We start from the raw sequence: 27,018 nt of genomic DNA, 5'->3' as shown, positions 1-27,018 counted from the left end.
TTATGGGCTGGATTGTGTCTCCTCCAAATTTATAAGTTGAAGTTCTAAAACCCAGAACACCTCACTATGTGTATTTGGAGACAGGGCCTTTAAATAGATAATTAAGATAGTATGAGATCATATGGGTAGGCCTTAATTTAATATTACTGGTGTCCTTATAAGAAAAGGAGATTAGGACAGAGGGACAATTATGTGAGGACACAGCTAGTAGGAAACCATGTGCAAGCCAAGGAGAGAGGAAATAAAACCTGCCAATACCTCTATTTTGAACTTCTAGTCTGTAGGATTGTTAGAAAACAAGTTATCTGTTGTTACAGCAGCCATAATAAATTAAGACAGTGAGTTTTCACTATGTATTTCACATTTATAACATCTCTCAATTTGGAATATCCACATTTCAAGTGCTCAATTAGCCACATGTGGCTAGTAGCTACCATATAGGGGAGTACAGCTCTAGAAAATGAAGCCTCATGAAAATACACCACAGAAGTAAGTTACCAACTATGCTGATAGCAATAATTTCTCTGTAAACAGATGTAAACATGCATTTAATAAATATACTCTTCTCAAGTTAAAACTTCAAACATCCTAAGAGCAAAACTACGTTTCTTTAACTAGAAAACCACTTCCTCAGCTGACAGTTTAAATAAGTACAATAAGCACAACTGGACTTCCCAATATACCTATCAGGTGCATTATAGTCTCTCCCTTCTTTGCAACGACATCTTCGGACATCACAATGCTCATAGTGCTGCAGAAGTTCTTGATAAGCATTTTCCTCTAATTCCCAAGATGCATCTCTGTAAACAAAGAAAGATATAAAACATACTTTGAACCAAAATGTTACATAAAAGGATTAGTAATAACATCTAAAAACAAAAACTTGTCACGCACTTAGGAGCAAGGAACAAACTTTTTCTTTCTAGGATTAATCATTCTTGTTCAAGATATGTATCTATTAGTATCATTTTATCCTGCAGTTAATTATTCTCACAGTGAATTTTCAAATGTTAAATGAAACATTAGAAATTTTTTAAAACTTAATTTTTCCTAATATTTCAGTTCTAATATTTAAATTTCAAGTTTAATAACATTATTTCTAGATTCCTCATCTATAAGTATTAATAAAATCCTTATTATACATTTTAAACCACATCTTGATTCTCTTAGATAATTTATACATGCCACTTTGAAATCTATTATACTTGTGTATAAGTTAATCAATTAATATTGTATACACTTGAGGTATTTATTAAGAGATTATAAGTCAACTAATGAGACATTGAAGTCACAGTCCCTGCTTTTAAGAACTAGCAATCTGGGAAGGAAAAGGAAGCAGTGGTAGGGGGAGGTCTCAATTTTCCTATTTAAGGTGACTGCTTCTCTGTGACAGACATAAGTGATTGTTTCCATTGTTATTAAATCCTACATTTATGGGGCGCCTGGGTGGCTCAGTGGTTTAAGCCGCTGCCTTCGGCTCAGGTCATGATCTCGGGGTCCTGGGATCGAGTCCCGCGTCGGGCTCTCTGCTCGGCGGGGAGCCTGCTTCTCTCTCTCTCTCTCTCTCTCTCTCTCTCTGCCAGCCTCTCTGCCTACCTGTAATCTCTCTCTCTGTCAAATAAATAAATAAAATCTTTAAAAAAAAAAAAAAAAATCCTACATTTAACGAAAATAAATCTTTTTGTTAAAAGACTAAATGGTACTCACTTTTCAGGAATATGAATTCCCATTCTTAGCATCTCTTTCTGAAATATATCACTATTATTGCATATTGTGCATCTAAAGAAAAACACTCCTGCATTTATTGCTTGAACCTATCACGGAAAAAAGGAAATCTATTGTTAATAATTTAACCAGGTATCAGGTCATAAATTGTAATAGCTAAGAGAGTATGTGCTACTTTTCACTTAATATATTATGAAAACATATTTTCTATGCCAGTTCTCAAGCTTTGATAAATGAAGTTATTCTACTGCTAAAATTTTGAGATCCCCCCCAAAAGTTAATAAATTGGCTGTTCTTAGCTTTACATCTATCTTTCTCAACCTTTTTATTCAATGTCATTTCCACACATATCATGCTGTCCATCAGTCTTAGTGAATAAAGCAGTAAAAATATTGAATTACTTCATCTAGGAGGAATGTTTAAGTGTTACTTTATAAAACATCCTTGATTCTGTTTTTAACTCAATCTCTAAGCTAGTTTTTTTCCTAAAAGAGAAGTATAAAACCTACTCTCACTGCTTCAGTAAATAGATATATAGAAGCCACAGACAGTGGGAACTCAGGAGCAGAAAAGTATAAACCTACTAGAAAGAGTAGCCAATCCCTAAAAACAAAACAAAATAAACTAATAGCACACATTTAACAGCTACTTAACCCGTACGTCAGCTATATAACCCATACTATGTAGATAACAATACTCTTATGTACCAAAAATAGAAACAAAATAACTTACATCCTATTTTTAAGGAATAATGGTGAGATACAATTATATTACTTGTAAAATATGTGTGTGTGTGTGTGTGTGTCTGTGTGTGTTTTAAAGTATATACATGGAAGAGAAATGAATAAGTACCTAAGCCTACATAAGAGCCTGACAAAAATGTCAAAATAGTGATGTCAAAGTTAAGTTTGGAAGAAGAAACAAAGGTTTGCCAGGAAAACGTGACAAAAGGCATTACAAGGATAGGGAATTGCATATATCAAGTCTCTATGGCAAGAGTACGACATGATCAGGGAACTAATTAATAATATGCTTAGGGATTACATAATGGCAATTACATTATGTGTCTAACTCAGTAATGAGATTAGATAGAAAAATCAAAGCCAGTATTATATGTGAAGAATTAATATAGATTAAGGTATACAGGAGAAAAGGCCAGTTAGTAGGCCCCTTCAAAAGTCTAGTTATTTTTTTTAAGTGTCTAAAGTTATATCACAGAGGATTTAAAGCAGAGGTTAGGAACAAAAAAAGATATACAAAAAATATCTATTAGGTAGACCTGATGGACTTGGGGATGGCTTATGAATGATAAAGAAAACAAAAGAATTCAGGTTCAAAAAACACTAGCAGTGGGGCACCTGGCTGGAGTGGTCAGAAGAAGAGCATGTAATTCTTGGGTCTCGGGGTCATGGGTCTGTGTCTCACACTGGATGCAGAGATTACTTAAATAAATAAAATTAAAAACAAAACAAAACAAAAAATTAGTTGCAAGTGGGACATACACACAAAGAATGTGGGAGGAAAGCAACCAGTTACTGAAATTTCTGAACCTAAAAGGCCTTTAATAGTAATTATACACAGATATCAAGATCTTAATAAATAGATATGATACAAGGGAGTGCCTAGTATGGAGCAAAAAAAACCCAACAAAACAAAACAAAAACAAAAACAAAAACCACAACATAGAGCATAAAGAAGATACAAGACCACTGCAATGATGGAGAAATCCAAATTGAACAATAGTAACAATTCTCTATACACGCAGAATGAGAAGTTAGCTTTAATCACAAACCTTTATTAACTCTTTTTTTTCCATTTTGTTTTTGTTTGTTTGTTTTAAATAAACATATTTTTATCCCCAGGGGTACAGGTCTGTGAAGAGAAGTTAGCTTTAAAATACTAATCTGCACTCTCTCCTTATAAAATCCCAATGTATATAGCACTGTAGAGGCCACAAATGATGAAATATGCTTAACTACCTTCAATTGTCATTCTATTTATAGGACTGTTCTTCCTTCAACTCTTGTATTAATGAAGTTCAGAGAATAAAAATATTTTTCCTCAGGTATTGTTATATAACAGGATAGCCTCCATTCACTATTACAGTTAAGACTTGTGACAAAATGAAAAAGGCACTGTAGCTCCTTTACAGAACATGGCTCAAGAATTAGTTCTTACTGGTCTCTAATCAAATAACAACTGCATGTTCATATTTATGTCATAGAGAAGTGTCCATGTGGCTGTGATTTTGTTTTACATTTGCATAAAGTAGACCTACATTTTTATAAGTATATTATTTTCACTTTTTTAAAAAATATATTTTTAAAGATTTTATATATTAATTTGACAGAGTAAGATCCCAAGTAGGAAGAGAGGCAGGCAGAGAGAGGAGGAAGCAGGCTCCCTGCCAAGCAGAGAGCCTAATGCGGGACTCGATTCCAGGACCTTGAGATCATGACCTAAGCTGAAGGCAGGGGCTTAACCCACTTAGCCACCCTGGCGTCCTATTTTCACCCTTTTTTTTTTTTTTTTTAAAGATTTTATTTATTTGACAGAGAGAGAGATCACAAGTAGGCAGAGAGGCAGGCAGAGGTGGGGGGAAGGAAGCAGGCTCCCTGCGGAGCAGAGAGCCAGACCCGGGGCTCGATCCCAGGACCCTGGGATCATGACCTGAGCCGAAGGCAGAGGCTTTAACCCACTGAGCCACCCAGGTGCCCCTCTATTTTCACTTTTTAATGACAGGATTAGAAATTTGGTATTTTCAGTGCTCACAAAAAGCTCTATGAATACGAAAGCCAAGTTTGAGAACCTCTCTGCATTTCATTACTAACAAATAACTGAAGCAAATCTTCTTTATTTTCTTATTTGTTGACTGAGGCAAATCTTAATTGTTTTGAAAAATAACATGCCCTTATAAAATTAACAAGATGACATATTTGACAGCAATTACATTTATTCAAATACAAACTCTTAATTAAGATAAATTACTTTTGTAAAATTCTCATACAATGTGAAATTGTTCCTCATTAGGTAAAGATAAGTTTTTATGGTATTTATGAACTATACTCCCTAGATACTTTTATAAATACTTCTTTATAAGAAATAACAGAATATAGGGATGCCTGGGTGGCTCAGTTCATTAAGCGGCTGCCTAATGGCAGCTCAGGTCGTGATCCTAGGGTCCTGGGATGGATGCCACATCCGGCTCCTGGCTCAGCAGGGAGACTGCTTCCCTCCCACTCTGCCTGCTGCTCTCCCTGCTTGTACTCTCCCTTTTTGTTAAACGAATAAATAAAATCTTTAAAAAAAAAGAAAGAATAAAATTTATAAAATGTAGCCAACAAAATAGCCTTCATCCTGACACTTTTAACAGAATAATCCTAAATATAAAAAAGTTCCGGGGCGCCTGGGTGGCTCAGTGGGTTAAGCCTCTGCCTTCAGCTCAGGTCATGATCTCAGGGTCCTGGGATCGGGACCGCATTGGGCTCTCTGCTCAGCAGGGAGCCTGCTGCCCCCTCTCTCTATGCCTGCCTCTCTGCCTACTTGTGATCTTTTTCTCTGTCAAATAAATAAATAAAATCTTAAAAAAAAAAGTTCAAGCCTCATGCAAAATATGAATCAAGTACTTTTCTTTATCCAAATTATGTTTTTATTAGTAAAACAAGTAAAAATAGTTTAATCAATCTTCACACAGACTGCAGATGAAGGCGTAGTTTTACAAAATGCACCACATATGTAAGGGCTTTGGTTCTATGGTCTCATTAACTAGAATTGTCATACTTCCCATATACCAGATGCAAAGCCTGGAAGTCAAGGCTTTGATACTTATATAAATGACCTGTAACAATCCTACTTATTTTAAAAATATCAATTTGCATGATAGTCATCATGATCTCTTACCTTTTGTTACATTTTCAGCACTTCCCTTGACCCCACTGTAAGTATGGATATATAATTTCATAATTTTTTTTAATGTACAGTTATTTCTTTTACTTGATTTCATTTAGTTATATATATTCCTGGCCATCTGAATATTTGCTCTTTATAAAAATATATTATCAGTATAAAAAGAGATGGCTTAAGGTTGCTTCAGTGTTCAAATTTTGCTTTTTCTTTTTCCAGCTTTTCTTCAGTTGTCCTAAATATGATTAGCTTTGTTTTATAAATACATGATACTGTCATCAAGTTATGTTTAGATATTGAGGGTCCCAACAGTAAGGCATTTAAACCTCTCTGGAAACCAAGGCTGTCGGTACTGCTGCTATTGCTGGTTTTGAAAACCGTACTTTCCCAATAGTAATTTCTTGTGAAAGTTCTGTGGGACACCAGGCAGATGAAACAAGCTTAACCTTGTTGCTCTATCATTGGGTTAAAGATATTTTAAGCTTCCCTGTGGAAGATTCACACTGTGTCGTGTCACCTACTGCTAAAGTCAATATATGGTGTGACTTTATAGACATGAGTCTTGTAATATTTCCTGCGGTTCACTGGGCACCATCTGTCTGCAACTTCGTAGAACATCAACACTGACAAGGGCAAAGTAAGAATAAGTAGAGGAAAGTTATTTTGTGCAGTTTCATTTCACTAAATGAAATTAAGTAAAAATTTTATCTTAAGGCACTTCTTCTCTCAGGTAAGGCCTAAAAAGGGACACAATCGTGCTTAATCATTAAAAGGGGAAAAGAAAATCAGTTAACAAAAGACTACTGCACTATACATATAGAAATAGAAGGAAACAATAAAGAAGAAAAGAAATCACTTAAACTCAAGAGCTTTGGGATATTTCACTGTATGTTTTTATAGACAATGCATGCTGCTTTCCTTTTCATCTTTATACCCTATACGCAGGCTGGCTTCACAGAGTGGAGACATTTTTAGGGAAGACAAAGAAAAGGCCAAGAGTACCAGGAAATCATGAAGTTTGTCCCCTGTCCAATGGTACCATGAGGCAGCAGTTTTTAAAGAATAAAACCTTGTTTCTTAATATAAGTAGTGTTTCACCTGAGACTTTAAAAAAAAAGAAAGAAAGGAAGGAAAGTACGAGGTGCCTGGGTGGCTCAGTTAAGTGGCTGACTTTTGATTTTGGTTCAGGTCATGATCTCTGGGTCCAGGGATCATGCCCCATGTTGGGCTCTAGGCTCAGCAGGCAGTCTGCTGGAGGATTCTATTTCTCCCTGTTCTTCCTCTGTCCCCTCCCCCACAACACTCTAGCTTTCAAATAATCTTAAAAAAGAAAGCAAGCCACTGCTCTATTCCTTCATCCTATCAAAATTCGGTAGTGACATGAGGGGCAAAAGGTATTGGGCACTGAGGGTTATATGTTAGCGATGAATCACTAAAGTCTACTCCTGAAACCAGTATTAGTTTATCTTAACTAACTTGAATTTAAATAAATTTAAAAAAAAGGTGCTGGGAACACCTAGGCATTAATACACTGAGAATTATCCACAATGGGCTCCTGGGAACACTGTACATGATTAGGCAGCAGGCAATCAAATCTTCAGTGGATTACCATTCACGGGATGAATTTCAACTGTCCATGACATTGGACTGAGGTATTACTACCTCTGTGGGCTGTTATTTAACATTAGCAGAACAGGATCTTGCCACACCTTCCATTTGACAAAATCCTAGGAGGCTGTAAAACTTTGATGACAGACTAGTTTCTTGAACTTCAGATGTGATTTTAGAGATATAGGGCCTTTTGGCTCAGAAATGCCTTGGCATCTTTCACTGTTCACAGCAGATTGAGACAGCCAAGGATGACTCAAAGAAATACAGGCAGTATAATTCCATGGAGACCCCTCATCATTGTCTGTGTCTTGAGTCCTTGTTTTGTTTTGTTTTTAATTAACATATAATGTATTATTTGGCCCAGGAGTACAGGTCTGTGAATCGTCAGGCTTATACACTTCGCAGCACTTACCATAGCACATACCCTCCCCAATGTCCAAAACCCAAGAGCTGTCTCCATACCCCCAGCAACCCTCAGTTTGTTTTGTGACATTAAGAGTCTCCTATGGTTTGTCTCCCTCCCAATCCCATCTTGTTTCATTATGCTGAGCGAAATAAGTCAATCAGAGAAAGACAATTATCATATGATCTCCCTGATATGAGGAATATGAGAGGCAGGGTGGAGGGTTGTGGGGGTAGGGAAGAAAAAAAATGAGTCCTTGGTGTTTTAATGGTGGACCCTGGATCTTTGGGTTTTAGTGGTAGAGGATCTACAAATCCAATTCTGTCATAAAGTTACGAATAGTAATAAAAATAAAATGTGGTCCTTGTACCTGAAAAAGATAATTTCTTTTGTTAATGTTAATCTGGAGTTGTCTACTACAGATTCTTAACTGCTGCCTTTCTCTGAGTGAAAGTATTTGGGATATGGAATTTGATCTTTTCAGGTGCCTTTGAATTAGATTATTTTCTACTTCATTGACCTCATATCTTAGTTTACCCAGCTTTTTCTTGCGAATGTCAAGTTCTCTTTGAAGTCGTTCCATTCTGGTCTTTTGGTGTACCAACAGACCTTGAGTGTAGGCAGCAGCAGCATCAAATCCCATACTCAACTTCTGTGCTTCACTCATTCTATCCACGTGTGCTATAAAGTATGGTCCATTAAGATACTGAATATTCTGTTTCTACATATAATCAAGATGGCATAGAAGATTTGTAACTTCAAAGGCAGGGGACATCACCCCTAGTGAAACTGCAGGGGTTTAGTAGGATAAACTATAATTTTGAAAGTATATTTTGCACTAGGTTGAGTGATCACTACTTAAGAAGTGGCATAATTACTGTCTATTGTTCGATTCACTCATGTACTTTGACTATTAGTACTTTTAAGACTTTCTTGAAATATAAGGGGATTTACAACATCTCCTACCTTTCAAAAATACTTCTGTGAATAAACTGTAATCATTAATAACATTTTATTTTACTAAACAATAATAAAAGTCAAGCTCTAAAAAAAGTGTTAAATTTAATTACATTCTTTGTTAATTTGGCATTCTATTAACTGTAATTGTCTATCAGTTGGCACTTTCACACATGTACATTATTATATTTGATGTTATTAATAAGTGAGCTCTTCCTAAAATCTTCAAGAATTTTCTGAATCAAATAAATATTAAAGTGTTTAATGTTGTATGTTTTGTGATATTTGCCTAAAAACTCATTATTAGGCGTGCCTAGGTGGCTTAGTTGGCTAAGCATCTGTCTTCAGCTCAGGTCATGTTCCCTGCTGAGCAGGGAGTCTGCTTCTCCTTCACCCTCAGCCGTCCTGTCCCCCTCCCCTCTTCCCTCTCTGGCTCATGCTCTCTCTTTCTCTCAAATAACTATATAAAATCTTAAAAAAAAAAAAAATCAAAACATCAGGACGTCAGGTTTGACATATCAGGTGGCTTTCAAAAAGAATACCTTTAATTCAATAAACAGTAATCAGTCCCTGTCAAGAAGCTGTGATAAAGTGTTTACCATAGCTTTTTTTTCTTTAAAAGGCCTCAACATTTAAATATTTTAGCTTCCCACTAAATTATCATTTCACATTTCTTGGTTTTCTAAGCTTAAATATGTAAATGAACTTGGCAATTAAATCTGTGTTTTATTCATTGTGAAATACAAACAAAATCCTTAGGTCAAAACAACAAAAACTTTTAAGTGTAAATATACATTAAAAGGTAGTATTCTAAAGTATTTATTAAAATGTTAGTTGTACACTTTAATAGATCAAATTTTGTATGTAAAATATGCTCTAATAAAGCTGTTTTCAAGTTACAAGTAGAGGTTGACACAGGTCAACTCTTTATAATTGGGGTGCCTGGTTGGCTGTCAGAAGAACATGCAACTCTTGATCATGAGTTTGAGCTTTATGCTGGGTGTAGAGATTACATAAATCAGTAAGTAAATAAAAGAAAATTCAAATCAGCAAGGAACAAATTTTGTATCAGAAAAAGCTTACAAAAGAACTTACCTGTAAACAGTCTCTATGAAACCAAGCATTCTTACAACAAGGACTTCGTAATATGCTATAAGTCGGAACAGGCTCAAGATATTCCAAACAAATGGTACATGGTAAGGAGTCTCTATAATTATTAGATGTAATTATTTGGACAGGTCGATGTTTCCAACAGAATGACCTAAAAATGTAAATTATTTAAAAACAACACCTAATAAATTTCAAAACACAATGAGGCTAGCAATAGCATTACAATTCACATTTTTAAGAGGAAACTTGGTTGTAAATCCCTCATAATTAACCTACAAGACTGGAACTTTGGCATTCTTAATCAGTCTCACAAACTATGACCAAGGAGAGCAGGACTTTCAGAATGTGAACCTTTTGGTGCTAAGACTTAACTCATAGAGGGGCACCTGGGTAGATCAGTTGATTAAGCATCTGGCCTTGTCTCAGGTCATGATCCCAGGATCCTGAGATTGAGCCCCACGTTGGGCTCCCTGCTCAGTGAGAAGCCTGCTTCTCCCTCTCTTCCCTGCTACTGCTCTCTCTTAAATAAATAAAATCTTAAAAAGAAAAAAAAAAGACTTAATTCCTAGAATTTCAGTAACTAGTATTATGTTGAGAATTCTATGTAATATTGTTAGCAACACTATTACACTCAATATTACGTAAAATTAAAGAGGGAACGTAAAAAGAAATATTTAAATTTTGTAACATAAAATATAAATAAAAGCCTATTCCCATTAAATTTATTTCCATTTGCTAAAGTCCAGTTTTATACATGCTAACAATCCATAAGTCAAGAACACAAAAACTAAAAGAAATAGAACATTCATAAAATCAAATACTAAAATTCATAAATCTTGATGCATAAAGCTAGATTCAGAAAGTAAATATTATAAGGAGCACTCCAGGGCAAAATATTAATTTTTTTGGACTCCACCAAATTTAAGTGCCTTCAATTTACTCAATGAGAAATACATATGGCCTTTGGAAGAAGAATGGACCATAAATCTAAAGAGTGACATAAAAATCTAGAATTATGTAAGCTGGAAATTTTTCTAAAATATTAAGAAATTAACAGTTTCATATTATATTCTAGAGCTGAAAATTGAAGGTAAATATTAATTATTAAGCCCATTTAAGACTGGCAGTTCCCAAGACTTTGTAGATAGAGATGACTCCAAAAACGAAGAGGGAAGCAATCCAAAAAAAAACTCAGTACAGCTCTGAAAAGAATTTTACAAAGGTTTTATATCATTGGGATATCCATATCCATTTTCCACTTTTCCTTAACACTTATCTTTCATATTCAATGATTAACTTACGCAAAATTTCCAGTAAATTGGAAAATACATTCTCTCTGAAGTCCACATGGGAAATGATAACTTCGTTTACATCGGGGTGTAACACAGCCGATTGAAGCACCAGTCTTCTTGCAAATACAGCATTTCTAGAAGAAAGTATGAAAACAGAGGTCTTAACATACAAAATCTGAGTAATACAGTATGACTAAGGTATAAGTGAATATTCCTGTGGGGAATCTGAAAATTATTTTCATCACACAACAGCTATGATGATGGTTTATTAAAGCAATTTCTGAAAAAAAACTGTTCTACCCAGAGACAGTCTAAAGACACTAAAGACTCACTCCTATAACAATTTCTGGTAAGAGTCATCTCTAATCTAACCTGTGGATTGGACAGAGAGGCTTCTTCTCCTTCCTAACTGGCTAAAATATTTTCAGCTGAAAGGTTTATAAACATAATGGCTATACATTAAAGTCTCAAATCTCAATTAAAAAAACACATAAATAGGAGGCAGTGCCTGGGTGGCTCAGTGGGTTAAAGCCTCTGCCTTCAGCTCAGGTCATGATCCCAGGGTCCGGGGATCAAGCCCCACATCAAGCTCTCTGCTCAGCGGGGAGCCTGCTTCCCTTCCTCTTTCTCTCTGCCTGCCTCTCTGCCTAATTGTGATCTCTGTCAAATAAATAAAAATCTTAAGTAAAAAAAAGGAAAAAAAAACACATAAATAGGAAACATTCATCAAGGAGAACAGCAAAACAACACTAAAAACCAATCTGTGAAAATAAATCAGCTAGGCTCACCCTATCCTAACCAAATGAAAGAGTATTACATACCCGTAACAGATTACGTAGTGATATCCCTCATCCCCCACAAAAGATATGCTCTAGTCCTTATTCTTGGTACCTATGAATGTGACCTCCTTTAGAAATAGGGTCTTTGGAGGTGCTTGGGTGGCTCAGTGGGTTAAAGCCTCTGCCTTTGGCTCCAGTCATGATCCCAGGGTCCTGGGATCAAGCCCCACTTCTGGCTCTCTGCTTGGCAGGGAGCCTGGTTCCTCCTCTCTCTCTTTCTGCCTGCCTGTCTGCCTACTTGTGATCTCTGTCTGTCGAATAAATAAATAAAATCTTTAAAAAAAATAGAAATAGGGTCTTTGTTTTTAAATATTTATTTATTTTAGAGAGAGAAAGCTAGCGCCTGTGCAAGTTGGGAGAGAAGCAGAGGGAAAGAATCTTCAAGCAGACTCCCAACCAAAGACAGGGCCCAACTTGGGGCTCAATTTCACCACCCATGAGATTATGACCTGAGCCAAAACCAAGCGTGGTACACTTAGCAGACTGAGCCACCCAAGAATCCCAGAAACAGGGTCTTTGTAAATGTAATTAAGTTAAAGATCTCAAGATGAACCCATCCTGGATTTAGGGTGGTACGTAATCAAATGACCGGTGTCCTTATAAGTTAAAGGAGAAGGAAATTTAAGACATATACACACAGACAGGAAAACCATGTGAACATGTGAAGCTTGAAGCAGAGACTGGAGTTATGTTGCCACAAGCCAAGTAATGCCAAAGGTTACCAGCACCCACCAGAAACTTGGAGAGAAGCACAAATAGGGATTCTCCCTCAGAGCTCCCAGAAAGAACCAATCCTTCTGAGAGGCTGATTTGAAATTTCTAGTCTCCAAAATTATGAGAACAAACTTTTGTTTTAAATGACTCAGTTTGTGGTAATTTATTATGGTAGCTCAAAGGAAAAAAATATAGTACTGTTGCCACTAACTAAAATAAAACAGTGGTATATGAACACAAAGACTATTAGATGATTCAGTCATTACTAAGATACAGAGCAGTATCTAAAACATCTTGGAACCCTTGAAATAGCCATTATAAAATGGTCACTGATGAAGGGATTATACAGTCTTACACACACCCATGAAGTAACACTAGATTACTGGAGAATACCTTGCCAACATGAGGCTCTTCCAGTAAACTGACATAAGGAACTCTAGCTTAATGTAACAAATGGAGACAACTTCTTCAGGATAAAGATATTCTCCAAGGTTCACACCAAGGGAGCCTGGGTGGCACAGTAGGTTGAGTATCCGACTCAGTTTCAGCTCAGGTCATGATCTCAGAGTTGTAGGGTCAAAGTCCCAACTTGGGCTCCACGCTCAGTGCAGAATCTGTTGATATTCTCTCTCCCCTTCCCCCTACCCTTCCTGCTGGTGCTCTCTAAAATAAATAATCTTAAAAGGGGGGGGGGTTCACAATATAGTCAGAGAGGATTCAGATGTTTTAAGAAAACTGGTATTTCCGAAACTGAAGGTTGTTGGAATGGAAGGGGATGGGAGGGATGGGGCAGCTGGGAGATGGGACACCGGGGAGGGTATGTGCTATGGTGAGTGCTGTGAATTTTGTAAGATTGATGAATCATAGACCTGTACCCCTGAAACAAGTATTACATGTTAATAAAAAAATAATAATCTTCATAAATAAATAAATAAATAAATACCCCCAGATAGTTCCAAAATGCAAGGAGATCTTTTGAGGTCATCTTTCACAAGTTCACTATCATCAGGAGGTTGAGGAATTTTAATACAAATATTCTCACATGGTCCTTAGATAAATGCCATCGCTAACCCTTCTCCCAAGATTTTCTCTTGTGTCCCATAGCCTCTATTTTACCATCTGGTCCCCAGAATCCTCAACATCTTCGAAAATAATTGCCTCCTTTTTTTTTTTTTTTGCCTCAACTAAAATAAAGGTTTCTATATGGCTGCTTCCCTGATAGGATTTCTTGAATGAAGTTACTTATTTTCCCATCCTCCTTTACTCTCATCCAGACTTGGCAAGGGTTAGAAGGAGGATATGGAAATAGGCAAGGGCGGTGGGGGGGGATCAGAACATTATTTTAGTTCTCTGTTGCAGGCTGTAGGTCACAAATTTGCCTTCATACTTTAAAGAATCTGGTCCTTTGAGCCTGATGCTATTTAAGCTCTGCCACCTACTAACTTCCTCCACACTTTGGCACCTTTCTCTATATCTTATCTTGCTACCATTGTAAACAACTTCTACATTGATGAGACAACTTTTGAATCCTTCAACTATGATGGGTCAATACCTTCTATCACTACTCCAGTATAATAATGAATTCTCTCATTACCCAAAACTCCTCCTCCATTGAAACCATCAGTTCCAGCTATATTCTCTGAAAAAAATTCCCTGCACTTCCACCATTCTCATTTTTTTTAATCTTATCATTTTCTAACTCATTCCTACTCAGACCAAATGGAAACCTAAAATCCTCTTCTTGTATTTAATATAGTAGGTATCAAAGAGAAGATTCACAAACTACAATTAAATGAATAAGGGGTTAAAGTGTAGAATATAAGAAGAACATAAGAAGGCATAAGAAGGCAATGAACAAAGGTACACAATGTCACAGAATGCCCACAAGAGATGGAGATATCATAAATTACTGGTCTGCACAGCTGTGTAATTTTCACCTCAACCCATCATGTCAACCCAACAAATGAGGTGTAAGAATGAAAAGTGAACATCCAGGTTGACTGAGTAGAAGTATGACCATTATTCTGATGGTAGAAGTGGGTGAAATGATGAATAGGTTGGAATAAAATAAGGACATGAAAATAGCATTGTCACATACATTGTTCAGGGTTGGTTAATCTCACTTTTATTTGCAAATAGTTCTTCTAAAATTTATCCAAAAAACCCCTTTTTATAAATTTGCAAATAGTTCTTTTAAAATTTACAATAATTTCTTCTAAAACTTACCTTATTTGACAAAAATAAGCATTTGAACATAAAATTAAAGTCTTTTAGGTTTCCAGAACCGAAAAAACTTCCCTAGTATGATTATATTTATGGTATGTAAGTATAATGAGTAAAACAATTTACTTACCAGTTTAGAAGCCCTGTTCACTTCTTTTCTGATGTCTTCTATTAGAAAACCGTAAACTCCTTCTTCTTCTTTACCTCTCTGCCAAATTCCACTTGACATCAACTATAAATATATTCTCAATTAGAAAATAGACTTCAAGAAATTAGAATATATATACACATATATGTATTTATATATATGTAAAATGTGTGAATATATAAATATATATAATGCATGTGTTTATATATATTAATATACACATATAATATATATAATGTTCCTATAAAAATGGACATAACTTAAATCTCAAGCAACTCTTATCTATAATAGTTATATTTCATGATCAAAGTAAGAGGCTACTCACATTCTCTGATTTGGAACCAAAGTGATTTCTAAAAGTATTCCAGGAAATAACAGAAAAAGGAAGAATGCAAGGCAGAAAACATCTATAATGAAGATTTAGGGGGAAAAAGGTGGTATATGCTGAAAGGTGTAAATGCAATAATAGTAAACTTTTAGGAGTTAATTCAGTTTATCAGTGATATTTCAGGCTAACTTTAAATGTAGCTGGATTCTGAATCATAAAAGGTGTATTTATGGAAACCTATTGAATCATGGTTAACATAAATGTTTGAGTCTTTAAAAATCTTTTAACTTCAGTTTAAATATGTTGCGGAAATATGAATCAAGAAAACACATGGAACTGTGACTAAGAAATCCTGGCTTGCAAACCAGGCTCTGTGTCCAACTTTCTGGAACTTCAGGCAAGTAATTTAATGTCTCTCACCTTAAACACAAAAATAAAAACTGTACTAGGTTGTCTCTAAGTCTCTTTAAGCTCTAACATTCCATTATCATTTATAACATTACTGCACTTTCCTGTTCAGAGTGAAATAGGATCTTGTAAGTGTTGAACTTAAGGTGGGTATCTTTTGAATTATTATATTCATTAACGAAAAACAGAACATAAAGGATATTTGATCAAATTAAATATATTAAATAATTCAAAAATACTTCAAATTTGTGATTAGAGGATTATTTTAATCAGTATAATATATCCTAGAGAAAACAAAAAAATACATATTACTTAAGAATTGGTTAAGAAAAAAAAACCCCAATGACTAATAAAATAGCTCTCCTAATTCTGATAAAAAGTAAAATAAACTCTCCAAAAAATGAGAAGGTTTCCCTTGGTAATACAAAATATAAGACTTTCAACTTAGAAACAAATTTGGAATGCCAAATTCATGTTCCCTTAAATCTCAGTACAAAGTAATTAGGTTCCCAGACCAGTCTAGAAGTCTATTTAACCCACAGAGTACTTGAGACACAAAACTGTAGTCTTTGAGAACCACAAGAAATGTTAGATGGTTTCTTAAGGAAACATCTAGAGTTTTAAAAATGGATGCTGGGTAGGTATAAAAACAGATCTACAAACTTATTGATACTTCTTCCTTTAAGAGATGGGGCCTAATTCCCTTCTACTTGAATGTGGGCTAGCCTTAATGACTCAGTTCTAACAAAGAGAATAAAGTAAAAGTGACAGTAGTATGTGACCAAGAAGACTAGGTCATATGGTTCTATCTTGGTGTCTTGTCTATCCGTCCCTCCCTCCCTCTTTTATCACTTGCTCTGGAAGAAGCCAGATGCCATGCTGTAAGTACCCTATGGAGGTACCCAGGAAGTAAGAAATGGAGGCTCTTGTCAACAGGTATTAAGTACTAAGGCCAAAAGCCATGTGAGTGAGCCATCAGAAGTTGATCCTCCAGCCCAATCTAACCTTCATGTGACTGAACCCTGGCTGACATCTCACTTATAACCTCATGAGAGCCCCTGAGCCAGAACTACCCAGTTCAGCCAATACCAGATTCCTGACCCTCAGAAAATGTTAAGGATAATAATTGTTTAAGCTGCTAAAATTCAGGATAATTTAAGTGGCAATATATAACTCATACAGTATTAGCTGCAGTCTTGGCATGCTAAGGCAGTGATGGTGCCATTAATATCTTAAGACACAGACTCAGGGAGGTGAAAAGTTGGGGGAGGGAAGGGGAAACTCAAATGAAAGACTATCAGTACGAAACCACTTTTTCTTTCTTCCGAGTGACCCATAAATTCATCTACTTCCTTGCCCACAAATTTTTAGTACCTTTATTTAGAACTTTTCTTTCCAGGTTATTTGCAAAATAAAATACTTCCCTTCTTCTCCCTCAAGCTTCAAGCAACTCTTTTCTGAGATTTATCACTAGCAATAATGGAAAAAAAGAAAGTGATAAAAAGACAACTCCCTTAGAGACCTAACCATTTTTTCCCTTTTTTCACTTAGGCCCTAAAGGGTAGGCAAAAATAAACAGATAATGATGACAGATCTTCCTACATACATACCAAATAATTTCACAATCTTACAATTTAATAAATGAATAACCTTATTTTATACAGATGCAAAATGAGATCCAGAGAAGCAGAATGACTTATCCAATTCTCAGAAACCAGCCATCAAGATCTAATTGTCTTCTTTAGAAGAGTATCAAATTTCCAGGATTTAATTATAGATTATACTCACCAAACAATAATAATGTACAGTGAGATTCCATTTCTCATTAGTTTTCTTTTCTCCGTATTTATTAGGACAGTCATCATTTTTTCGACAAAAAACACAAGCTAACAGTGAAAAAAGTAAATAGATATAAAAAATATTTTTAAATTTTTAAAATAAAACCTATGGAACTGGAGCTTCTCTCAAGTGGTGTATTCAATTCTTTCTGAGAGAGCATATCACATTATATCATCAGTAACTTAAAAATTTCTAACACCTATTTCTAAAGCAATAAACATCATTGTTTTAGACTTTACATTTTTAAGTAAATTTTAATGATGAATTCCAGTGCATAATTAAAATGGCAACTTGTAGGATAACATCACAGAATGTAATGGATTAGGAAACTCCAAAACTCTTATCTCCCCACTAAAGCAACAAATTAAGCTGCCAAAACTGTCAGAATCAACTTTTCAGAAATTCTGAAATCTAATTTTAAAAATTACAAAAATTAGGAGAATGCTCAATAAAGAAACAGAATGGTAAATTCCGGTGAGCACTTTGTGGCATTTTATAACTTACCTGCCTACCACCCCCCACTCTTCATCTGAGCAATGAAGGGCCTTAGGTACGATGGCCCATGTTCCAGGTTTGCACTGTCCAAGAGGAGGTAAAAATGAACCTCATTCTTAAAGAAAAATGATTATGTGGTTTGATCTGTGTGGTGGATCCCTGAGGGATGGGCTCAGATGCCTGCCACTGTTTTGCCTGCCTCAGGACTTTCTCTGCCAAAAGCATTTAGGACTAGATGAAGCACCTGGAGTAAAGGGGAACAGACAGGACAAGCAGGTGACAGACCAAAAGACCAAGGAAAGAAGTTGGGAAAAGGAGATACATGGGTAAATAAAGGCTTTGAAAAGCTCCCACAGATAACAGGGAATCTAGAGGACGCACACACGCTCAAGGCTGGATGATCTTTATGTAAGCCAGTATGAAAAAAGAAAGACCCCCAAATCAGTAACAATTTTAACCTTAAAGAACTAGAAAAATAAGAGCATATTAAGCCAAAAGCTAAAAGAAGGAATGAAAAAATAAACACTATAGCATAGACAGATGACACAGAAAACAGAAACAATAGAGAACCAATAAAAAATGAAGTTCCTTTTCTGTAAAGATCAACAGAACTGAAAAAACTTTTTAGTCAGACTGACCTAGAAAAAAAGAGGAAATTCAAAACTTAGAAAAAATGCTACAAAATCAAAAGTGTTGTAGTGGCATAAGGACAGTGATACAGAACAACAGGAAAAGAGTCCAGAAATAAACATATATATCTATGGTCAATTAATTTTGAACAAGAATGCCAAAGTCGTTCATGGGGAAAAAAACAGTCTCTTCAATAAATGGTACTAGGACAGCTTGATAGCCACATGTGAGATAATGAAAACGAACCCCTACCTGACACCATATACAAAATTTAAATCAAAACAGATCAAAGATGGGGTGCCTTGGTAGCTCAATGAGTTAAGTGTCTGACTCTTGATTTTGGCTCTGGTCATGATCTCGGGGTGTTGGGATTGTGCTCTACATCAGGCTCCATACTCAGCAGGGAGTCTACCTAAGATCCTCTGCTGTCCCTCTTACAGCTCCCCCAGCTCACATTTTCTCAAATAAATAAATCTTTAAAAAAAAAAAAAAATCAAAGACCTAAATGTTAAGTACCAAAACTAAACTCTTAGAAGAAAATACAGGGGTAAATCTTTATAACCTTGGATTGGCAATGGTTTCTTAGCGATCACATGAAACCAAGAGCAAAAGTAAAAATGAAAAAAAAAATAGATAAACTGGACTTTATCTAAGTTTTAAACGTTTTTGCTATCAAAGGACACTAAAGAGAGTGGAAAGACGATCTACAGAGTGGGAGAATATATTTGGAAACCTTATACCTGTTAAGGATCTAGTGTTTACACTTGATCTAAATTCTTTTAACTCAATAAAAACACAACCAATTTTAAAAGGGAACAAATGATTTGAATAAACATTTTTCCAAAGAAAAAATATAACTAGCCAATAAGCATATTGAAAGATATTAACTGTCTTTACTATTTTAATCATCAGGGAAATGCAAATCAAAACCACAATGAGCTATCCCTTCACATCCATTAGGATGGCTATAATCAAAATGTAAAAAAAAAAAAGCAAATGCTGACAAAAATATGGAAAAATAGGACTCCTCACACACTGCTGGTGGAAATGTAAAATGGTACAGTGACTTAGGAAAAATAATTTGAGAGTTCCTCAAAAACTTAAACATAGTTACCATGATACAATACTTCCACTCCTGGGTATATATGCCAAAGAACAGAAAGTGGATGTTCAAACAAATACTGTTTTTTAAATTTTAACAGTGCTTTTCTCAATAGCCAAAAAGGGAAAATAAACCAAATGTCCATCAATGGATGGATGAATTGGGTAAATTAATATGTTATATCCGTACAATGGAATATTATTCAGCTGTAAAAAGAAATAAAGTACTGGGCGCCTGGGTGGCTCAGTGGGTTAAGCCGCTGCCTTCGGCTCAGGTCATGATCTCAGGGTCCTGGGATCGAGTCCCGCATCGGGCTCTCTGCTCAGCAGGGAGCCTTCTTCCCTCTCTCTCTCTGCCTGCCTCTCTGTCTACTTGTGATCTCTCTCTGTCAAATAAATAAATAAAATCTTAAAAAAAAAAAAAAAAGGTACTGATACCTACTACAACATCAATGAGACTAGAAACATTATGCTAGGGGCGCCTGGGTGGCTCAGTGGGTTAAGCCGCTGCCTTCGGCTCAGGTCATGATCTCAGGGTCCTGGGATCGAGTCCCGCATCGGGCTCTCTGCTCAGCAGGGAGCCTTCTTCCCTCTCTCTCTCTGCCTGCCTCTCTGTCTACTTGTGATCTCTCTCTGTCAAATAAATAAATAAAATCTTAAAAAAAAAAAAAAAAGGTACTGATACCTACTACAACATCAATGAGACTAGAAACATTATGCTAGGGGCGCCTGGGTGGCTCAGTGGGTTAAGCCGCTGCCTTCGGCTCAGGTCATGATCTCAGGGTCCTGGGATCGAGTCCCGCATCGGGCTCTCTGCTCAGCAGGGAGCCTGCTTCCTTCTCTCTCTCTCTGCCTGCCTCTCAGTGTACTTGTAATTTCTCTCTGTCAAATAAATAAATAAAATCTTTAAAAAAAAAAAAAAAAAAAAAATAGAAACATTATGCTAAGTAAAACAAGCCAAGCACAAGAGGTCACATACTTATGACTCCATTTATATAATAAATTAACTTTTCCAGAATAGGTAAATCCACAGAGACAGACAAAAAAGCAGATTGGTGGTTTCCAGGGACCAAGGAGAAGGGAAATGAAAAGTAACTGCCTAATAGTTTCCTTTGGGGATGATGAAAATGTTCTGGAACTAGATAGCAGTGATGGTTGTACAACATTGTGAATGTACTAACTGCCACCATACCGCACACTTTAAAATAGTTAAAATGGTGAATTTTATGATATATATATATCTGTAACAATAATAATTTAAAAAGGCAAATCGTAGAGTCAGGGAGATCTGAGTTAAATCCGGGCACTACATTCTTGCTTGTCTAACCTTGGAGAAGTCACAAGTATAATTAAAAGGGCATGGTAGCTACATATAACCGAATAAACATTAATAAAATTATCAATCTTTTCTAACTTATGATGTTAATGTCTACAGATAATTTCTAATAACATTAATAAAACAATGAGAAAAATCACTGGCTGAAGAGAAAAAACCGAGAATCTTAAGACAGCAGATGAAAGGAGCTTGAATCTCTAAGTGATAGCATGGAACAGAAACTCCCCATTTGTTCCAACCCCTAACTAATCCACACTAAATTATAACATACGGAAGTAATAAACTTTTGTTGTGTTAAACCAGTAAGACCACAGCATTTACCTATTACAGCAGTTAGTTCTATTTACTAATTATTTAGCCAATATATGTAATCAAGAATGGATATCATGCATTGAAATGGTAAATTTGGCTAATGGTTAACAGGCTAATCACAAAATAGATTTCAGGACTGGAAAAAAACATCATGAGCTAATATTTAATGTCTTTAAAATATCTCCCCTATATTTGCCCTCCCTCACTACAGGTTAATGAGATAAGCCATAACTGAAAGCCCTTTGCTCAATCTTTCAAAAGATTAAAACTCCCCCCTTTTCTGACATAAACTCCAGAAAATTGCCATTTGTTTATTGGACATCTTATACCGTCAGCTCTCATCTTAATTCCATCATCCCCAGTCCCTATACTCTTAGCTGTAAATGTGCATACAGCTATCAAAAGGAAAAGGAATACAAGGAATGAGCTGAGACTTGAGAAGAGAAGTACTGATGATGAGCACTGGATGGAGCTGCTTTTGCTATTATACTGCGGACCAGCAGCTTTTCCATTTGTTTCCTTTCCCTCTCTTCATCCAGTGTATGGAGATACTGGATGCAGAACAGACTAGGTTTTAGGCATGCATTTTTTTTTTCAGGCCTGCATTTTTATAAGTAGACTGCTTTTGTTCATATTTGCACTTAGTTGTTTTTTAATTTTAATATTTAAAATTCAGTAACATAGTTCTGACTTCACTAAACTAAGATCACCTGCTAACTATGCAAATGATACTGGCTGTATTAACATGACATAAACACATTCATACAAGTAAAAAACTAAGTCAATCTTAAGGAAGAATAAGAGTAAGGGTAGTATTTTCAGTCCACAAATACATGAAGGTAGACCATGAATTACTAAGTTTCAGAACAATTAGCACAGTGGACAGAAGTCTACTGGTAGAAGCAGAAAAGCAAAGTAGAGGGAGAATTAAGAGCACAAATTTCCTTACCCAACATGATGTGGAGTTAACAGATACTCTCTATCAGTGATGGTCAAAATAGGGTTTTAAGTATATTTTAATTTGTGAGGGAATAAAAAATAAATCTTAAAAAGGGTAGATGAGAGGAGTAGTGGCAAAAGAATATAAAATAAAACAACTTAAATTTCTCATTTTCCATGGTAGCAAATATATACATACTGTTAAAACTAATAAATGAAGAAATCAACAACTAAAAGCAAAAGTCTCTGAATCTATTTTAGATTGTTGTGGGCACCTACAGATGAGTTTTCCTTTTCATGTGAAGTTTTGTTTAAAATGTTTAAACAATTTTAACCATAGTTTAAAATGGTCTCACCTGCATTTTTCCTTATATAAGAAAGTCATACAAAAAGCTGATAAATACATATAGAGAATACAAATAAAATTTGGCAAATTGTCCCCTTACAGCAGATTTTTGTTGAAATGAATACATGTAATACTATACTTTCATATATGGATGAATGAACAAAAGCATGGATTAGGGAACTCATTCCTATATTTTGAGTCAGAATTCTAAAAAGTTTTTGTAATAAAAAAGCAAGAATAAAATATCTTAATGTTTTAAATTATATTTGAAAACGTTTTAAGTATTTTACTTACCGAGATTTTGTGAGGCACCAGGCTTATTTTCATTCATTTTACTAGGAAAAATGAGAACATACAATACAGCCATCTTAATTTCCAAAGTTTCAAATTATCCACCTTAATAAAATTTAGTCACTGCATCATTACAAATAAGTTGTATAATTATTTATTTCCCTAGTACTTAATTTTCCTTCCCTTTCACATATCTAAAACCACTGGTTTTCAACAAACATGTTAAAGTCTGGGATCAGTGTTAAAATCAGAGGAAATGGGGGTGCCTGGGTGGCTCAGTGGGTTAAGCTTCTGCCTTCGGCTCAGGTCATGATCCCAGAATCCTAGGATCGAGACCCGCATCAGGCTCTCTGCTAGGCAGGGAGCCTGCTTCCCCCTTTCTCTCTCTGCCTACTTGTGATCTCTATCAAATAAATAAATAAAATCTTCTTAAAAAAATCAGAGGAAATGTTTTTTAGTGGTCAAGAAGATTAAGATGACTACTGGGATTTAGTGAAAAGACGTTAGGACTTAATGCACCAAAAAGACCTACGTTAACAAGTAGTTTAGACCTCCAAATTTCCAGCTGGACATTTGAATAGGTTAAAAAATATTGTAATTACATTAACCTAGAACCTAAGCCCATTTGACACATAAAACAAAGCCTTTTTTTCCTTGCTATTTTAGAACAAAATCAATTATTTTCAAACTACAACTCCTATGTAAGTCAAGAAAATCTGTACTTTATTTTTGTTTATAACTATCAGGAGTTGTTCATTATTTAGGGAAAAAAAAGTTGCATCATCAATAGCAACGCCACTGAGTAGCCTACAAAACAATCCTTATCAAGCTATATTTGTGACCTGCATTTTCAGGGATTCTTCACAGAGCTGCAAGAATCTGCCATATCATATCTTCTAATAGAACGTTCAACCTTGTGCATACTGAAAGACAGTGATCTGCCTGTCTCCTCACTCCCTACTATTTAACAAAGTTACTCATATCCATTACTGAAACGTACCTTTTCTAACTGTTCTCTAGTTTGAAAAGATCAGAAGAACATTATCTTTAACATCAAAGTTTCACTTTACCAAAAATATATAAACAGCCTACTTAAAATGCTATGAGATTCAAGTAGACAATGTATGTGTAAGCTCTTGGAATTTAAGTAGAAAAGAATAAACTTAATAATGCTACTATGTAAATAAATGTAATCTCATTTTAGTTTTCACACTGATGCTCAGAGAAGTTAAATATCTGTCCAGAGTCAGAGCTCATTAAATGGGAAAAGACTAACCCATAAATGAGTGACTATGCTACTTCACATGAAAATAATAAGACCACAACAAATAACACAGAATATTAAATGGCAAAGAAAGGACAAAACCCCCCTACAAAAATTACTATCAAATTCCATCAATGCTTTTTTACACTTTGGAATTTATATTTCATACTCATTGTAAGAACTGTTTTGGGTTTAAATACTGATTTTCTCATATTACTTTTGTGTTTTTAAAAAGTCATAGTCCGGGGCGCCTAGGTGGCTCAGTGGGTTAAAGCCTCTGTCTTCGGCTCAGGTCATGATCCCAGCGTCCTGGGATCCAGCCCCGCATCGGGCTCTCTGCTCTGTGGGGAGCCTGCTTCCTCCTCTCTCTCTGCCTGCCTCTCTGCCTACTTGTGATCTGTCAAATAAATAAAATCTTAAAAAAAAAAAAAAAAAAAAAGGGGCGCCTGGGTGGCTCAGTGGGTTAAGCCGCTGCCTTCGGCTCAGGTCATGATCTCAGGGTCCTGGGATCGAGTCCCGCGTCGGGCTCTCTGCTCAGCAGGGAGCCTGCTTCCTTCTCTCTCTCTCTGCCTGCCTCTCAGTGTACTTGTAATTTCTCTCTGTCAAATAAATAAATAAAATCTTTAAAAAAAAAAAAAAAAAAAAAAAAAAAGGGCACAGTCCAAATTTGGATCATTTTGTCTCCAAGCCTTTGGTAGTCCCTGGATCATCCTTACAAAAAATCATATGTGCCAACGAGATTGGTAGTTCTTAAAAGAATCCGTTAAACAGGAGTGCCTGGGTGGCTCAGTGGGTTAAAGCCTCTGCCTTCGGCTCAGGTCATGATCTCAGGGCCCGGGATCTAGTCCCGCATGGGGCTCTCTGCTCAGCGGGGAGCTTACTTCCCCCTGTCTCTCTCTGCCTGCCTCTCTGCCTATTTGTGATCTCTGTCTGTCAAATAAATAAATAAAATCTTAAAAAAAAAAAAAATCCATAAAACAACTAAAGAGCCCCACAGTAATTAAGCTTTGCAATTAAGTAGGTCCAGCCTATCTTTCCCAACTCCTCCCCACAACTATTCATGCAATATTAAAGTAGTATTTTAGTGTTTTCTAGGGGCACCTGGGTGGCTCAGTTGGTTAAACATCTGCTGGCTGAGGTCATGAGGGTCCTGGGATTGAGTCCCCCCATCAGGCTCTCTGCTTAGCAGGGAGTCCTCTTCTTTCTCTCTCTTCCCATCCCTCTACCAATTCGTCCTCTCTCTTTCACTTACTCCCTCTCAAATAAATAATATATTTTTTAAAAAAGTGTTTTCTAGAGGTTTTTTTGTTTTGTTTTGTTTTGTTTTGCTTTAAGAAGCACGGCTTTTACTCTACAGGCATATGACAACACTTTTGATATTTATACATGTTCCTACAATGACTGCAGACTGCCTCACTGGCCAAAGTAGGACCACAACCTGATTTTATTTTAATTGTTTTTAAAGATGTTTATTTATTTATTTGTCGGAGACAGAGAGATCACAAGCAGGGGGAGCATCAGGCAGAGAGAGAAGCAGATGCCCCGCCGAGCAAGAAGCCAGATATGGAACTCAATCCCAGGACCTCGGGTTCACAACCCAAGCTGAAGGCCGACCCTTAACTGACTGAGCCATCCAGGCATTTTAAAACATTCTAAAAGATGTATGTAGATAGGGGTCCATCTTAAAACTGATGAAATACAATAAATACAAAAATAAAATGCCTCTTTTATTAGGAGTTCTTTATAATTCAACTTCCTTTTTTCCCCCAGTTATATTATTTCTATTGCTTCAGAGGTAGAATTTAGTGATTCATTGGTTGCATATAATACCCAGTGTTCATTACAACAAGTGCCCTCCTTAATTTAATGCCCATCACCCAATCATCTACTTCCCCTACCCACTTCCCCTCCAGCAACCCTTAGCTTATTTCCTAGAGTCCAGCCTCTATAATTCAACCTCTGATGAATTCTCTATAAAAATCTATTCAAACATAAGTATTGAGGAAAATTCCATAAACATAACTGTAATTCACCTAAACATAAAAATTTTAATTTATAAGTGATGTTTAATCAATATCCAATAACAAAGATTTACATCTGAGAGCCACTCTCTCCAGTTTATAATTCCTTACCTTCCCCCAAATTGCAACTGTTTTTTACTTTAAGCTTCGTTGTAACTCAGAATAATGATTGAGGTCCACAATACAGACAACTTCAATAAAGATATCTTAAATTCTCTTAATGACCTTAAAGCAAACATTAACCACATATTACTTTGTATTATGTTTATTTCAATTCTTTTAATTCTTCAGCTACACTGGCAATCCCTTGAGGGTAATATTCCTGTATCATTCAGCACAGTGCTAATACATTTTTTTTAAAAGATTTTATTTATTTATTTGACAGACAGAGATCACAAGCAGGCAGAGAGGCAGGCAGAGAGAGAGGAGGAAGCAGGCTCCCCGCCAAGCAGAGAGCCCGATGTGGGGTTCAATCCCAGGACCCTGAGATCATGACCTGAGCAGAAGGCAGAGGTTTTAACCCACTAAGCCACCCAGGCGCCCCAGTGCTAATAAATTTTTTAATATGACTGATACATATTCCAGAGATATTGATATGACAAGCAATGTTCTACACTACATTTTCTATGTGGCTACATCTCTTCCTGTTCCCCTTCCCACCGCAAGGACCCAAGGCATCTGTTGGTGGATAGTGGGATGAAGTTCTATCTAGATCTTTGTAACATATCAGATAATTATGTTACTTTAGGAAAAAAGGTGTCTAAATTTTTTGTTATGACTAGT

At 35.9% G+C, this 27,018-nt stretch overlaps 1 protein-coding gene across 2 annotated transcripts in view; it reads right to left on the bottom strand.

Annotated features, from left to right (window-relative positions):
* G2E3 (G2/M-phase specific E3 ubiquitin protein ligase) overlaps positions 1-27,018 on the bottom strand; it is a 70,089-nt gene that overhangs the window by 20,096 nt on the left and 22,975 nt on the right. The window contains exons 2-8 of one of the 2 annotated variants that reach the window (XM_059373030.1): positions 22,954-22,994; positions 17,450-17,547; positions 14,908-15,009; positions 11,011-11,135; positions 9,695-9,860; positions 1,708-1,814; positions 684-800 (exon numbers count right to left, since the gene is read on the bottom strand). In XM_059373030.1, the coding sequence (XP_059229013.1) occupies positions 684-800; positions 1,708-1,814; positions 9,695-9,860; positions 11,011-11,135; positions 14,908-15,009; positions 17,450-17,547; positions 22,954-22,990 (752 nt within the window). In that variant the 5' untranslated portion in view covers positions 22,991-22,994. The remainder of the gene's footprint in view (positions 1-683; positions 801-1,707; positions 1,815-9,694; positions 9,861-11,010; positions 11,136-14,907; positions 15,010-17,449; positions 17,548-22,953; positions 22,995-27,018) is intronic. The other variant, XM_059373031.1, reaches the window with a different exon arrangement.

This window comes from Mustela nigripes, chromosome 13 (genome assembly GCF_022355385.1).
Source record: "Mustela nigripes isolate SB6536 chromosome 13, MUSNIG.SB6536, whole genome shotgun sequence".
Taxonomy (NCBI): Eukaryota; Metazoa; Chordata; class Mammalia; order Carnivora; family Mustelidae; genus Mustela; species Mustela nigripes.
This window is presented reverse-complemented; position numbering and strand designations above follow the sequence as displayed.